At 48.6% G+C, this 13,363-nt stretch overlaps 1 protein-coding gene across 1 annotated transcript in view; it reads left to right on the forward strand.

The window, feature by feature from the left end:
- LOC131090577 (uncharacterized) overlaps positions 1-13,363 on the forward strand; it is a 51,528-nt gene that overhangs the window by 35,894 nt on the left and 2,271 nt on the right. The window contains exons 5-17 of the mRNA XM_058036027.1: positions 410-472; positions 903-935; positions 1,102-1,126; positions 3,069-3,189; positions 4,252-4,390; positions 5,212-5,275; positions 5,373-5,434; positions 5,505-5,562; positions 5,643-5,713; positions 7,318-7,381; positions 8,018-8,142; positions 9,930-10,401; positions 13,225-13,305. Of these exons, the coding sequence (XP_057892010.1) occupies positions 410-472; positions 903-935; positions 1,102-1,126; positions 3,069-3,189; positions 4,252-4,390; positions 5,212-5,275; positions 5,373-5,434; positions 5,505-5,562; positions 5,643-5,713; positions 7,318-7,381; positions 8,018-8,142; positions 9,930-10,401; positions 13,225-13,305 (1,378 nt within the window). The remainder of the gene's footprint in view (positions 1-409; positions 473-902; positions 936-1,101; positions 1,127-3,068; positions 3,190-4,251; positions 4,391-5,211; positions 5,276-5,372; positions 5,435-5,504; positions 5,563-5,642; positions 5,714-7,317; positions 7,382-8,017; positions 8,143-9,929; positions 10,402-13,224; positions 13,306-13,363) is intronic.

The following is a 13,363-nucleotide window of genomic DNA, read 5'->3' on the forward strand; positions in this document are numbered from 1 at the left end:
AGTTTTGGGGGTCCAGGGGATGCTTTTGGGATCCCCCTGGAGGGTAATGGGGATGTTTGGGGAGGTCCTGAGGAGATTTTGGGATCTTTTGGAGAGTTCTGGGGGGTTTTGGGGTCCCTTTGGAGGGTCCTGGGGATGCTTTTGGGGTCCTTTAGGAGGTCCTGGAGAATTTGGGGTCCCTTGAAGGGTCCTTGGGAGGTTTTGGGGGGTCCTGTGGGGATTTTGGGGTCCCTTTGGAGGGTGGTTTTGGGGGTCCGGAGGAGTCCTTTTGGAGTCCCTTTTAGAGCATCCTGAGTGGATTTGGGGGTTCCTGGGGATGATTTTCGGGTTCCTGGGTGAATTTTGGGCTCCTGGGTGAATTTTATGGTCACCCCCAAATGTTGGGGTGCCCCAATTCCCTCCCCTGCAGGCTCTGCTCCGGCCCCGCAGCCCCCATTTGGGATTACGTCATCCGCCACGTCCGGAACCAGCGGTGAGGGGGGACCCCAACATTGGGGAGGGTGAAAAACCCCAAAAGTTAAGGGGAAGGAGGGGGAGATGCTTTCCGGGCCTACAGCTCCCATCATCCCCCGCGCCCCACTGAGTTCCATTATAGCCAAGCCTACAGCTCCCATTATCCCCCGCGCCCCACTGAGTTCCATTATAGCCGAGCATACAGCTCCCATCATCCCCCGCGCCCCACTGAGTTCCATTATAGCCAAGCTTACAGCTCCCATCATGCCCCACGCCCCATTAAGTTTCATTATAGCCGGCCTACAGCTCCCATCACGCCCCGCGCCGCCCATAGAGGATCGTTGCAGGGCCCACCCCCCCTGACCTACAGCTCCCATCATGCCCCGCGCCGCTTTTCCCGCTCCTTTTCCCGGTTCTCCCCTCACAGAATTTTTGGGGGGTCCCCACAGGAACGTGAAGAAGATCCGAGGAAATCTGCGCTGGTATCCGAAATTTTGGGGGATCCTCAAAAATTTAGGAGTTCCTGGGATAGAAAATTCTGGAAACCACAAAATTTGGGGTGGGGGTGCCCAAGTTTGGGGGTTGAACCTTAAATTGAAGAGGAGATTTTTGGGGGATCCCCAAATTGTTCCTTAACTCGGGGTTCAGGTACGGGCACCTGCAGGAGCTGGAGGTGAGCGGGACCCCAAAACCTGAGGGGGAATTGGGGTCAGGTTTGGGGTGGGAAACTCAAAATTTGGGGGTGTTCCCTCAGATTTGGGGACATTTTAGGGAAATTTGGGGATTTTGGGGGAATTTTCACGAATTTTAAGGGGTTTTTTTGGATTTTGGGGGATTTTTTGGAATTTTTGGAGGGGATTTGAGGGAATTTTGGGGGGTCCAGGGGAGTTTTGCAGCTTGAAATGGGATTTTTTTTGTGGGTGAAGTGCAAAATTTTTGGAGAATTTTTTTTGGTTTTGTGGGAATTTTGGGAGGGATTTGGGGGGTTTGGGGCATTTAAAAGTGATTTTTCGGGGGATTTTTTGGGGAATTTGGAGGATTTTTTGCGTGATTTTTGGGGTTTTTCAGGGTTTTTGGGGAATTTTGGAAAAGACTTTGGGGAGTTGTTGCGATTTTTTGACAATCTCAGAGATATCTGGGCGAATTTGGGGGGAATTCAGGCAGATTTGGGGTCCATTTTGAGCCTCATTTTTGTGGCATTTTGGGGGGTATTGGGAATTTTTGGGGAGAATTTTGGGTGATTTTGGGGGGTTTTTTTGGGATTTTTTGGGGAATTTTGTGGATTTTTTTAATTTTTGGGGGAAATTTTGGGGATTTTTGGATATTTGGGAATTTTCAGGGTTTTTGGGAATTTTGAAAAAGATTTTGGGATTTTTTGACAATCTCAGAGCTACTTGAGGGAATTTTGGGGTGAATTTGGGAGGATTTAGGGTCAATTTTGAGCCTCATTTTTGGGGGTTTTGGGAGTTTTTGGGGAATTTGGTGGATTTTTGGGGGGGAATTTTGGTGGAATTTTTGGGGGGAATTTTAAGGATTTTTGGGGGGGGCAATTTTGGGGATTTTTTGGAGGATTTGGGGCCATGTTAACCCTCATTCTTGTGGAATTTTGGGGTTCTTTTGTGGAGTTTTCCCGTTTGTTTGGGAGTTTTGGGTATCACGAGGACGCTGGGCACAATCTCAGGGATTTTGGGGTGAATTGGGGTGGATTTGGGTCCATTTTGAGCCTCATTTTTATAAAATCTTGGGATTTTTGGGGGGATTTTTTTGGGGGGCAATTTTTGGGAGATTTTTTCAGGGAGTTTATGGGGGGGGATTTTGGGGGGAATTTTGGGGATTATTTTGGGGGGCAATTTTGGGTGAATTTGGGCGGATTTGGGGGTCAATTTTGAGCCTCATTTTGGGTTTTTTTGTGGGATTTCCCCAAACTTTGGGAGTTTGGGGTATGAGAACCGTGGGCCCAATCTCAGGGATATTGGGGTGAATTTTGTGTGCATTTTGGGCTGAATTCGGGTGGATTTGGGTCCATTTTGAGCCTCATTTTTATAAAATCTTGGGATTTCTGGGGGAATTTTGGAAATTTTTTTGAGCCTTGTTTTTATAAAACTTGTGGGGATTTTTGGGGGGAGTTTTGGGGGGAATTTTGGAGAGTTTTCGGGGATTTTTTTCAGTGAATTTTGAGGTCAATTTTGAGACTCATTTTTGTGGGATTTTGGGGTATTTTTTGCGGGATTTTTCTCATTTTTTTGTGAGTTTTGAGTGTTGTGAGAACCCTGGGCACAATCTCAGGGATATTGGGGTGACTTTTGAGGTGAATTTGGGCGGAGTTGGGTCAATTTTGAGCCTCATTTTGGGGGATTTTCTCATTTTTTTGGGAGTTTTGGGTATCGTGAGGACGCTGGGCACAATCTCAGGGATATTGTGGTGAGTTTTGAGGTGAATTCGGGCATATATGGGCCAATTTTAACCCTCTTTTTTGTGGAATTTTGGGGTTTTTTTGTGGGATTTTCTCAATATTTTGAGAGTTTTGGGTATCATGAGAACCCTGGGCACACTCTCAGGTACATTTGGGTGAATTTTGGCTGAATTCTGACTCTTTTGGGCCCGTTTTGGCGCAGGCTGCTCCAGCTCCGCCGGGCCAGCAGGGGGCGCTGTGCGCGGCCGTGGAGCGGCTCCGGAACGAGGTGCGGGACCTGGGGGACGCCATTGCGGACGCACAGGAAACGGCGCAGCGCCTTGGTGAGTCCGGCCGGAAACGCGGGCGCTGCACAAATGTTCCTAACCTCAAAACCTCCATTTCGGGGGCTCCCCACCCCCAAATTTTGGGGTCCGCCCCATTTTTGGGGTCTCATGATGCCCCTAAGTCCCAATTTTGGGGTCCTCACCACAAATTTGGAATTTCTTGCCCACTCAAAACCCCAATTTTGTGGTCCCTGACCTGCCCCTAACCCCAAATTTGGGGTCCCTGATGCTCCCAAACCCCAATTTTGGGGTCCCTGAACACCCCAGACACCAAATTTGGGGTCCCCACCCCTAAATTTTGGGATTCCCCTGATTTTTATTGTCCCAGAACCTCTGAACCCCAAATTTGGGGTCCCTGAACACCCCAGCCCTAAATTTGGGGTCCCTCTCCCCAATTTTAGGGTCCCAGCACCCCCAAAACCCCAACTTTGTGGTCCCATGTCCTCCTGGACCCCAATTTCGGGGTCCCTGAGCCACTAAAGCCCCAGTTTGGTGTCTTCACCCCAAATTTTGGGGTCCCCTTTCCCAATTTTGGAGTCCCTGGACCCCCCCAGCCCCAATTTTTGGCTCCTTACTGTATTCTGAGGTCTCTATCCCCAAATTTTGGGGTCTCCCTGATTTCTAGTGTCCCATAATCCTGATTTTGGGGTTCCTGACCCCCCCAAACCCCAATTTTCAAGTCCCCATCCCCAATTTTGGAGTCCCAGAAACCCCCAAACCCCAATTTTTCTCCAAGCCCGAAATTTGAGGTCCCCTTCCCCCTTTTTGAGGTCCCACGACCACCAAAACCCTAAATTTAGGGTCCCTGAACCCCCAAAACCTAAATTTTGGGGTCCCTTCCCCATTTTTAGGGTCTCTGATCGAGGCCAAACCCCAATTTTGGGGTTCCATGTCCTCCTAGACCCCAATTCTGGGGTCCCCTTCCTCAATTTTGGGGTCCCTGATCCCCCTAAATCCCAATTTCGGGGTCCCCTCCCTCAATTTAGGGCTCCCAGACCCCCCAAACCCCAAATTTGGGGGTTCTCACCCCAAACCTTTGGGGTCCCCCTTTCCCCCCAGACGCCTCGCTGGAGGAGGCGCAGAGCCGGCGGTGGGCGGAGCTTGAGCGAGGGGCGGAGCTTCGGCTGCTGGGGGCGGAGCCGGGCCCGGCTGGGCTGCGGGACGGCCACGAGGGGGCGCTGCGGGCAATCCGTAAAAGGTAAAAGGGGCGGGGCCTGAAGGGGCAGGGTGGAAGGGGCGGGGCCTTGCAGTGTTTCCTTATATGGGCATTGGGGGAATTTAGGTGATTTTTAGATTTTTTGGTCCCTGACTGAATTTTTGGGCCCTTCAGGGGATTTGGGGTGATTTTTGCGGGGATTTTGGAGGATTCTTTGGGACTAGGGAGGATTTTGAAGGGTTTTCAAGAGATTTTTTGTGTCTCTTGGGAATTGTGAGAAGATTTTGGGACATTTTGAGGAGAATTTGGGGTCCCTGAAGCGTTTTTGGAGGATTTTGGGTTCCTGGAGGAATTTTGAGACAATTTGAAGGATTTTGAGGGGATTTAGTGTTCCTAATGGGATTTTGGGAAATTTTGAAGGGTTTTGAGGAGGTTTTGGGGTCCATGAGAGGATTTTTGAAGAATTTTGTGGTTCCTGGGGATTTTGTGGTCCCTGGTGGGAATTTTCAGATTTTGGAGGATTATGAAGAAATTTTGATGAGATTTTTGGGTCTCTGAGGTGATTTCGGGGAATTATGAGGCAATTTTTGTTTTCTGGGGGGATTCTTGGGGTTCCTGAGTGGATTTTGGGGTCCCTGAGGGATTTGGGGGGGACTTGAGGGATTTTGGGGGGGATTTTGGGTTCCTAAGGAGATCTGGGGGGATTTTGAAGAAATTTTGAGGGGTTTTTGTTGATTTTGAGGAGACTTTGGGGTTCTTGATGGGATTTTTGGAGTTCCTGAGTGGATTATGGGTAAATTTGGGGGATTTTGGGGATTTTGAGGAGATTTTGGGTATTTTAAAAGACTTTTGGGTCCCCTCAGGCCGGGCCAATCCCGGGAGGAGCTGTCGGCCATCTTGGCCGCAGGGGCGGAGCCAGAAGTGCTGGTGAGTGGGCGAGGCCTGGAGACCATTCAGGGACCCCAAAATCATCCCAGGACCCCCCAAAAATCCCCAAATTCCCCCAACCCCTCCCCCTCCGCAGGTGTCAATCAAGGCCCTGTGCAAGGCCAGGGAGGCGGAGCTCCAGAGGCCACGCCCACACAGGTGAGCCACACCCCTTCCTCCCTAACCCCTAATTAACCTGTCAATTAATCAATTAATTAATGAACCCCAGAGCTGCCAATCACCCCGGGAAGGCTCAGAAGGCTCCAGATTGGTCGGAACAGGCTGAGGTGGGCGTGGCTGGCTGGGGAAGGGGGCGTGGCTCTGCTCAGGCCACGCCCTCTGCTCTGACACATGGCGCCCCCTACAGGCTGTACTGATTGGCCACAGCCCAGAGGCGGTGCTTTGGGCGCTGGAGGTCCTGGACAATCAGAGCACAAGGTGGGTGGGGCCTGAAGGAGTGGGTGTGGCCTAAGAGGGTGAGGGGGGGCTGAAAAGGTGGGTGGGGCTTAAAAGGGTGGGTGGGGCTCAAAGAAATTAGTTGGTTTTAATGGTGGGTGGGGCTTCAATGAGTGAGTGGGACTTAAATTGTGAGTGGAGCTTAAATGGATGGAGTGGGCTTTAAAGGGGTGGGTGTGGCATAAGTGGGTGGAGCTTAAAGGGTGGGTGGGGAATAAAGGGACTGGTGGGTGGGGCCAAAAGCATGGGTGGGGCTTAAATAGGTAGGTGTGGCTTAAAGGGAATAGGTGCGGCTTTAAGGAGTTGGTGAGGCTTAAAAGAATAGGTGGAGCTTAGGGTGGTGGGTGGGGCTTAAAGGAATGGGTGGGTCCTAAAGAGGTGGGTGGGGGCTTTAAAAGGTGGGTGGGGGTTGCAGGGATGGGTGTGGCTTAATGAGAATAGTTGGGGCTTAAAGGGGTGGGTGGGGCCTAAATGGTGGGTGGAGCTTAAATGATGCGTAGGGCTTAAAGGAATAGTCAGGGCTTAAAGGGGTGGGTGGGGCCAAAATGAGTGGGTGTGGCTTAAAGATTTGGGTGGGGCTTAAAGAGTCGGGTGGGGCTTAAAGGGATTAGGTGCATTAAATGTTGGGTGGTGCTTACACAGAGGGGTGTGGCTTAAATGGGTAGGTGTGGCTTAAAGGGATGGGTGGGGCATAAACATGGGTGGGTGGGGCTTAAGAGGTGGGTGGGGCTTACAGACATGGGTGGAGCTTAAAGGAGTGGGCAGGGCTTAAATGAGTGGTTGGGCTTAAAGGAATAGGCTGGGCTTAAATGGGGTGTGTGGGGCTGAAGAGGTGGGTGTGGCCAAAATGGGTGGGGCTTAGAGGGGTGGGATGGGCTTAAAGGGGTGGGTGGGGCTTAATGCAGTGGGTGGATTTTAAAGAGGTGGGTGGAGCTTTAAAAGGTAGGTTGGGCCTAATTGCATGGGTGTTGCCTAAAGATGTGGGCGGGGTTTTGAGATGTGGGTTTGGGCTTGAAGGGATTGGGTGGGTTAAATGTTGGGTGGGGCCTAAACAGAGGGGTGTGGCCTGAATGAGTGGGTGTGGCCTAAAGGGGTGGGTGTGGCCTAAACTGGTGGGTTGGCCTTAAAGGGATGGGGGGGAGCTTAAAAGGGTGGATGGGGCCTAAGTGGGTGAGTGGAGCTTAAAGAAGTGGGTGGGACTTAAAGGGAGGGATGGGGGTTAAAGGGGCGGGCAGGCCCTAAACAGGGGGTGGGTGGGGCTTAAACAGTGGGTGGGGCCTAAAGGGATGGGCAAGGCTTAAGGGGGTGGGTGTGGCCTAAAGGGAGGTGTTGGGCTGAAAGGGATTGGGCAGGCCTAAAATGGGTGGGGCTTAAAGGGGTAGGTGGGGATTAGTGGGGTGGGTGTGGCCAAACGAATGGGTGGGGCCTAAAGGAGTGGGTGCAGCCAAAAGGAATGGGTGTGGCCTAAGTGGGTGGGTAGGGCTTAATGGGGTGGGAGGGAATTTTGGGGGTTTTTAGAACATTTTGGGGTCCCTGAGGGGATTTCTGGTGCCTTGGGGGCGTGGCCTCACACCTGTCAATCACAGAGATCTCCTGGCTGGCCCTGCCCCCTCAGCCGAGGCCCCGCCCACCCTGAAGAGCCTCCTGCAGGTGAGGGGGGAGGGGAACGCGGTTGGGGTCAAAATTGAGGATTTTGGGGCTTCTTGGGGTCAAAATTGAGGATTTTGGGCTTCTTTGGGGGTCATAATTTCAGATGGGGGATTTGGGGCTTTTTGGGGCCAAGATTTTGAATTTGGGGGATTTTGGGGGGGATTTGGGGATTTCTTGGGTCAGAAATTTGCATTTTGGGGAATTTATTGGGGACTTGAGGGATTTTGGTAATTTCTAGGGATGGGATTTGGGATTTTTGGGGGGATTTTGGCAATTTTGGGGTCAAGATTTGGGGGTTTTGGGGTCCCTGAATCTGTATTTTGTGTCCCTGAGGTGTTTTTGGGGTGGATTTGGGATTTTTGGGGTGAATTTTGAGGTATTGGGGGGTTTTGGGGCAGATTTTGGGATTTTTGGGCTCCCCGAGTCCATTTTTGGGGTTCCTTAGCTGGTTTTGGGGTAGTTTGGGGTTTTTGGGGTGGTTTTGGGGTTTCTGAGTCCATTTTCAGGATCCCAGGGTCGTTTTTGGGGTGGACTTGGGGCTTTTGGGGGTTTCTGAGCTCATTTTGGGGTAGGTTTTTGGGATTTTGGGATCCCCAGGCCATTTTGGGGTCCCTGATGTGCTTTTGGGGTCCCCAGGAGCGCTGGGGGGCCGTGGGGGAGGTGTGGGGGGCACTGCCCCCCCTCCTGTCCCACCTGTCCCACCTGAGGGGGCAGCTGGGGACGCACCTGGAGCAGGGGACAGGCAACAATGAAGTCATCAGGTAACACCAAAATGTCCTGAATTATCCCTAAAATATCCTCAATTATCCTAAAATATTCTAAATTACCCTTAAATATCCCAAAATCCCTGAAATCTGTTCCAAAATACCCCAAAAATCCCAAATGGTCCCAAAAATCCCCTGGGACACACCTGGAGCGGGGGGTGGGCAACAATGGAGTCACCAGGTGAGACCAAACTCCCCTGAAATATCCTAAAATATCCCAAATCCATCCTAAAATACTTCCAATTATCCCCAAATGTCTGAAATCCAGCCCAAAATGTACTAAAAAAATTCCCAAATCCACCCCCAACTCCCTAAAATTTGTCCTAAAGTACCCAAAATTATCCCAAATTTGTCCTAATGTACCCAGAATTCCCAAATTTTATTGCCTTTTCCCCAAAATCCCCATTTTTCACCTCAAAATCTCCATTTTTCATCTCCTGTTTCCTGAATTTTATCCCCTCAAATCCCCATTTCTATTCCCATTTTTCCCTCCAAATCCCCATTTTTATTCCCATTTTTTTCCTATTTTCCTCCCAAAATCCCCCTTCCCCCCCCCCTGCCATTTTGCCCCATTTTTTCCCCATTTTCTCAGTTTCCCCATTTCTCACCCCAGATTTCCCTGCACTCCCCCCACAAGGCTGTCCCTGCTCTGGGTGGGACTCTCGGCCTTCTGGGGCTCCCTGGGCCCCAAAATCCCCCAAAATTCGGCCCCAAAATCCCCAACATTTTGCCCCAAAATCAGTCCCAAAATCGGCTCTAAAGTCCCTGAATTCAGCCCCAAAACCCCCAAGTTTGGCCCCAAATTTGACCCCAAAATTGGCTCTCAAATCCCCAAATTTGGCCCCAAACTCCGGTCCAAAATCGCCAAAATTTGGCCACAAATCCTCTGGGTTTAGCCCTAAAATCAGCCCCAAAATTTGGGTCTAAAATCCCAAAATTCAGCCCTAAAACACCCAAATTCGACCCCAAAATCCCTACAATCCAGCCCTAAGATCAGCCCCAATATTCCTAGATTTGGCCTCAAGTTTGGCCCCAAAATTTGGCCCCAAATCCTCCAGATTTGCCCTAAAATCAGCCCCAGAATCCATACGAAACTCCCAATATTCCACCCCAAAATCCCAGAATCCAGCCCCAAAACCAGCCCCAGAATTGGCTCCAAAATCCCCACAACCGGCCCCAAAATCTGGCTCCAAATTTAGCCCCCAAATCCCCAAGTTTGGCTCCAAACCCCCAGAAAAAACCCCCAAATTTTGTCTGAAACCACAAAAATTCCGCTCCAAATTCTCCCCAAAGTTCCCAAATTTGGCCCCATAATTGTCCATAAGATCCCAAAAATTTGATCTAAAATGCCCAAACTGAGCCCCAGAAATCCTCAAATTCAGCCCAAAAATCCCCCAAATTGGCCCCAAAATCCCCAAATTTGGCCTCAAAACTCAAAAACCCCCATTTGGCCCCAAACTCAGCTCTAAAATCCCAAAATTCAGCCCCAAAATTTCCAAAATCGGCCTCAAATTGGGTCCCAAAATCACAAAGTTCAGCCCCAAAACTCCAAATTTGGCTCTAAATCTCCAAATTCTGCCCCAAAATTCCCAAATTCAGCCCCAAAACCTGTTCTGAAATCCCCAAAATGGGATCCAAAATTGGCTCTAACATCACCAAATTTGACCCCAAAATCCCAATTTTTATTCCCATTTTTCCCCCCCATTTCTCCCCCTATTTCCTCCCCCCCCTATTTTTCCCCATTTTCCCAATTTCCCCATTTCTCACCCCAATTTCCTTCCCAGGCAGTTCCTGCTCCGGGAGGGGCTCTTGGCCTACCGGGCCTCCCTGGGCCGGGCGCTGACCCAGCTGCAGCAGGAGCTCCAAAATCCCCCAAATCCACCCCAGGAACCCCCAAAACCCCAAAATTTGGCCTCAAAACCTCAAAATCCACAAAATTCAGCCCCAAAATCCCAAAATTTGGACCCCAAATCCTCACATTTGGCCTCAAAATCAGCTCCAAAATCTGCTCTAAAACCCCAAAATTTGGATCTTAAATCCCCAAATTTGGACCCAAAATCCCAAAATTTGGATCCTAAATGCCCAAATTTGGACCCAAAATCCCAAAATTTGGATCTTAAATCCCCAAATTTGGACCCAAAATCCCAAATTTTGGATCCTAAATGCCCAAATCTGGTCCCAAATTCCACGGATTTGACCCCAAACTCGGCCCTGGAGCAGCTCCGGCAGCAGCTGTGGAGGGGGAGGGGCCGAGTGGTGAGTGCGGGGAATTTTGGGGTTTTATGGGGGTTTTTGGGGTTTTTATGGGGTTTTGGGGGGTAAAATTGGGAAATTTAGGGGGTTTGGGATTTGAGAATTTTGGGGGTTTTGGGGTTTTTTGGAGTTTCGGATTTGGGTTTTGGGGATTTGGAGGTTTTGGGGTTTGTGGAGTTTTTGGGGTTTATTGGATTTTTGCGGGTAAAATGGGGAATTTTGGAGTTTGGGATTTGAGATTTTTGGGGTGTTTTGGGGGTTTTTTGGGTTTTTGGGGGATAAAATGGGAAATTTTGGGGGATTTGGGGCAATTTGGGGTGTTTGAGATTTTGGGGGTTGGACATTTGGAGTGGGGGGATTGGGGGGATTTGGGGTTTGGGAATTTGGGGGATTTGGGGTTTGCGGTTTTGGGCCTTTGAGTTTTTTGGGGAGTTTTGGGGGATTTTTGGGATTTGGGATTTTGAGGATTTGAGATTTTGGACATTTTGGATTCGGTATTTTGGGTTTTTTGGGGGGGGGTTGGGGATTTGGGGGCATTTTGGGGGATTTTGGGGTTTGGGTTTTTTGGGGTTTTGGATTTGGGGAGTTTGGGGGTTTAGAGTTTGGGGGATTTGGGGAAGTTTGAGGTTTTGGGGATTTAGGATTTGGGGTTTGGGGATTTTGGGGTTTGGGATTTTGGGGGGTTTGTTGGGGATTTTGGGATTTGAGATTTTGGGATGTTTGGGATTTGGGGTTTTGGGGGCATAAAATGGGGAATTTGGAAGTTTTGGGGAAGTATTTGAGGGGATTTTGGGATTTGGGAGGTTGGGGGATTTGGGACGTTTTGGGGTTTTGGGGGTTTTTGGGGAGTTTTGGCGCTTTTGGGGATTTATTGGCATTTTTTAGGTATTTAAGATTTGGGGGTTTTGGAGATTTTGGGGTTTGTGATTTTGGGAGATATCTGGGGGAATTTTGGGGGATTTGAGGTTTTGGGGGTTTGGGTTTTTGGGGTATTTGGGATTTGGGGTTTTGGGAGATTTGGGGGGAGAATTTTGGGGGATTTGGAGGTTTTTGGGGGGATTTGTGGTTTGGGGATTTCAGGGGACTTGGAGGATTTGGGGGTTTGGGGGGATTCGGGGACATTTTGGAGTTTTGGGGACTTTGGGATTTTTGGGGGGTAAAATGGGGAATTTTGGGCTGAAATTGGGGAGTTTGGGATTTGGGGTTTTTTTTGGGATTGGGGGATTTGGGAGTTGGGGCACTTTGGGGGATTAGGGGAATTTTGAGGTTTTTGAAGTTTTTTGGGGTTTTGGGATTTGGGGTTTTTGAGGGGGTAAAATGGGAAATTTTGGAGATTTTGGGGGGTTTTGAGGGACTTTGAGGTTTTGGGGTTTTTGGAATGTTTAGGGCTTGGGGGGAGTTTGGGGGTTTTTGGGAGTTTTGGGGTTTGGGCATTTTGGGGGATTTGGTGGATTTAGGGGTTTTTGGGGTTTGGGGGAAAGGGGAATTTTGGGGGAAATGGAGGATTTTGGGTAATTTTGGTGATTTTGGGATATTTTGGGTGATTTGGGAGAGATTTTTGGGGTATTTTGGTTGACTGGTTTTTTGGGTTAATTTTGGTGATTTGGGGGGATTTTGGGTTAATTTTGTTGATTTTGGGTTAACTTTGGTGGATTCTTGGGTTAATTTTAGGTTCATTTTGGGGATTTTTAGGTAAATTTTGGTGATTTGAGGTTAATTTCCTTGATTGTGGGGGGATTTTGGGGTGAACTTTGATGTATATGGGGTTAATTTGGGTGATTTTTGGTTAATTTTGGTGCTTTTTGGTTTAATTTTGGGTTAATTGGGTGGGATTTCAGGGTTAATTTTGGCTGATTTGGGGTCAATTTGGGTGATTTCAGGGAGATTTTTGGGTTCATTTTTGTGACTTGGGGTAAATTGTGAGCTACTTGTGCGTTAATTTGGGGTATTTTTAGGCAAATTTTGGTAATTTGGGGTTAATTTGGGTGATTGTGGGGTGATTTGTGGGATTTTGGGGTTAATTTTAGTGCATTTTGGGTTAATTTGGGGTTAATTTGGGTGATCTCAGGTGGTTTTTTGAGTTAATTTTGGTTATTCTGGGGTTAATTTGGGTGGTTTGAGGGGGATTTTTGGATGAATTTTGGTGATTTTGGGGTAAATTTAGGTGATTTCAGGGGGATATTTGGGTGATTCTGGGTTAATTTTGGGGATTTTTGGGGATTTCTGGGTTAATCTTGGTGATTTTTGGGTTAATTTCAGTAATTTTGGGTGTATTTTAGGGTTAATTTGGCTGATTTTGGGGTGATGTTTGGTGATTTTTTGTGTTAATCTGGATAATTTCAGGGGTATTTTTCGGTAAATTTTGGTGATTTTTTGCTTAATTTGGGGGGATTTCGGAGTTAATTTTGGTGATTTTTGTGTTAATTTGGGTGATTTCAGGGAGATTTTTTTTTGTTAATTTGGGTGACCTTGGGGGGATTTTGGGGTGAATTTTTGTGCATGTTCTGTTAATTTTGGGTGAATTTTGTTGATTTTTGTGTTAATTTGGATGGTTTCGGGGTATTTTGGATGAATTTTGGGTGATTTCTGATGATTTTTGGGTAATTTAGGTGATTTTGGATTAATTTTGGGTTAATTTTGGGTTAATTTTGGTTTCATTTTGATGTATTTTAGGTTCATTTTGGGTGAATTTCGGGTTTATTTTTGGGTGAATTCTGTTGATTTTTTGGTACATTTGGATGGTTTTGGGGGAATTTTGGGTTCATTTTGTTGATTTTTGGGTTATTTGGGGTGAATTCTGTTGATTTTTGCCATTTCCCTCCCCAGCTCCATTTGCAGCAGCGCCTGCGGTTCCTGAGCACCGCCACCAGGGGGCGCCGAGCGGCGCTGAAACCGTTGCAGGAGCAGGTGGGGAGCGCCCCAGTATGGACCAGTATGGACCAGTATAGACCACTAAGCCCCCCAG

Source organism: Melospiza georgiana, chromosome 17, assembly GCF_028018845.1.
Source record: "Melospiza georgiana isolate bMelGeo1 chromosome 17, bMelGeo1.pri, whole genome shotgun sequence".
Taxonomy (NCBI): Eukaryota; Metazoa; Chordata; class Aves; order Passeriformes; family Passerellidae; genus Melospiza; species Melospiza georgiana.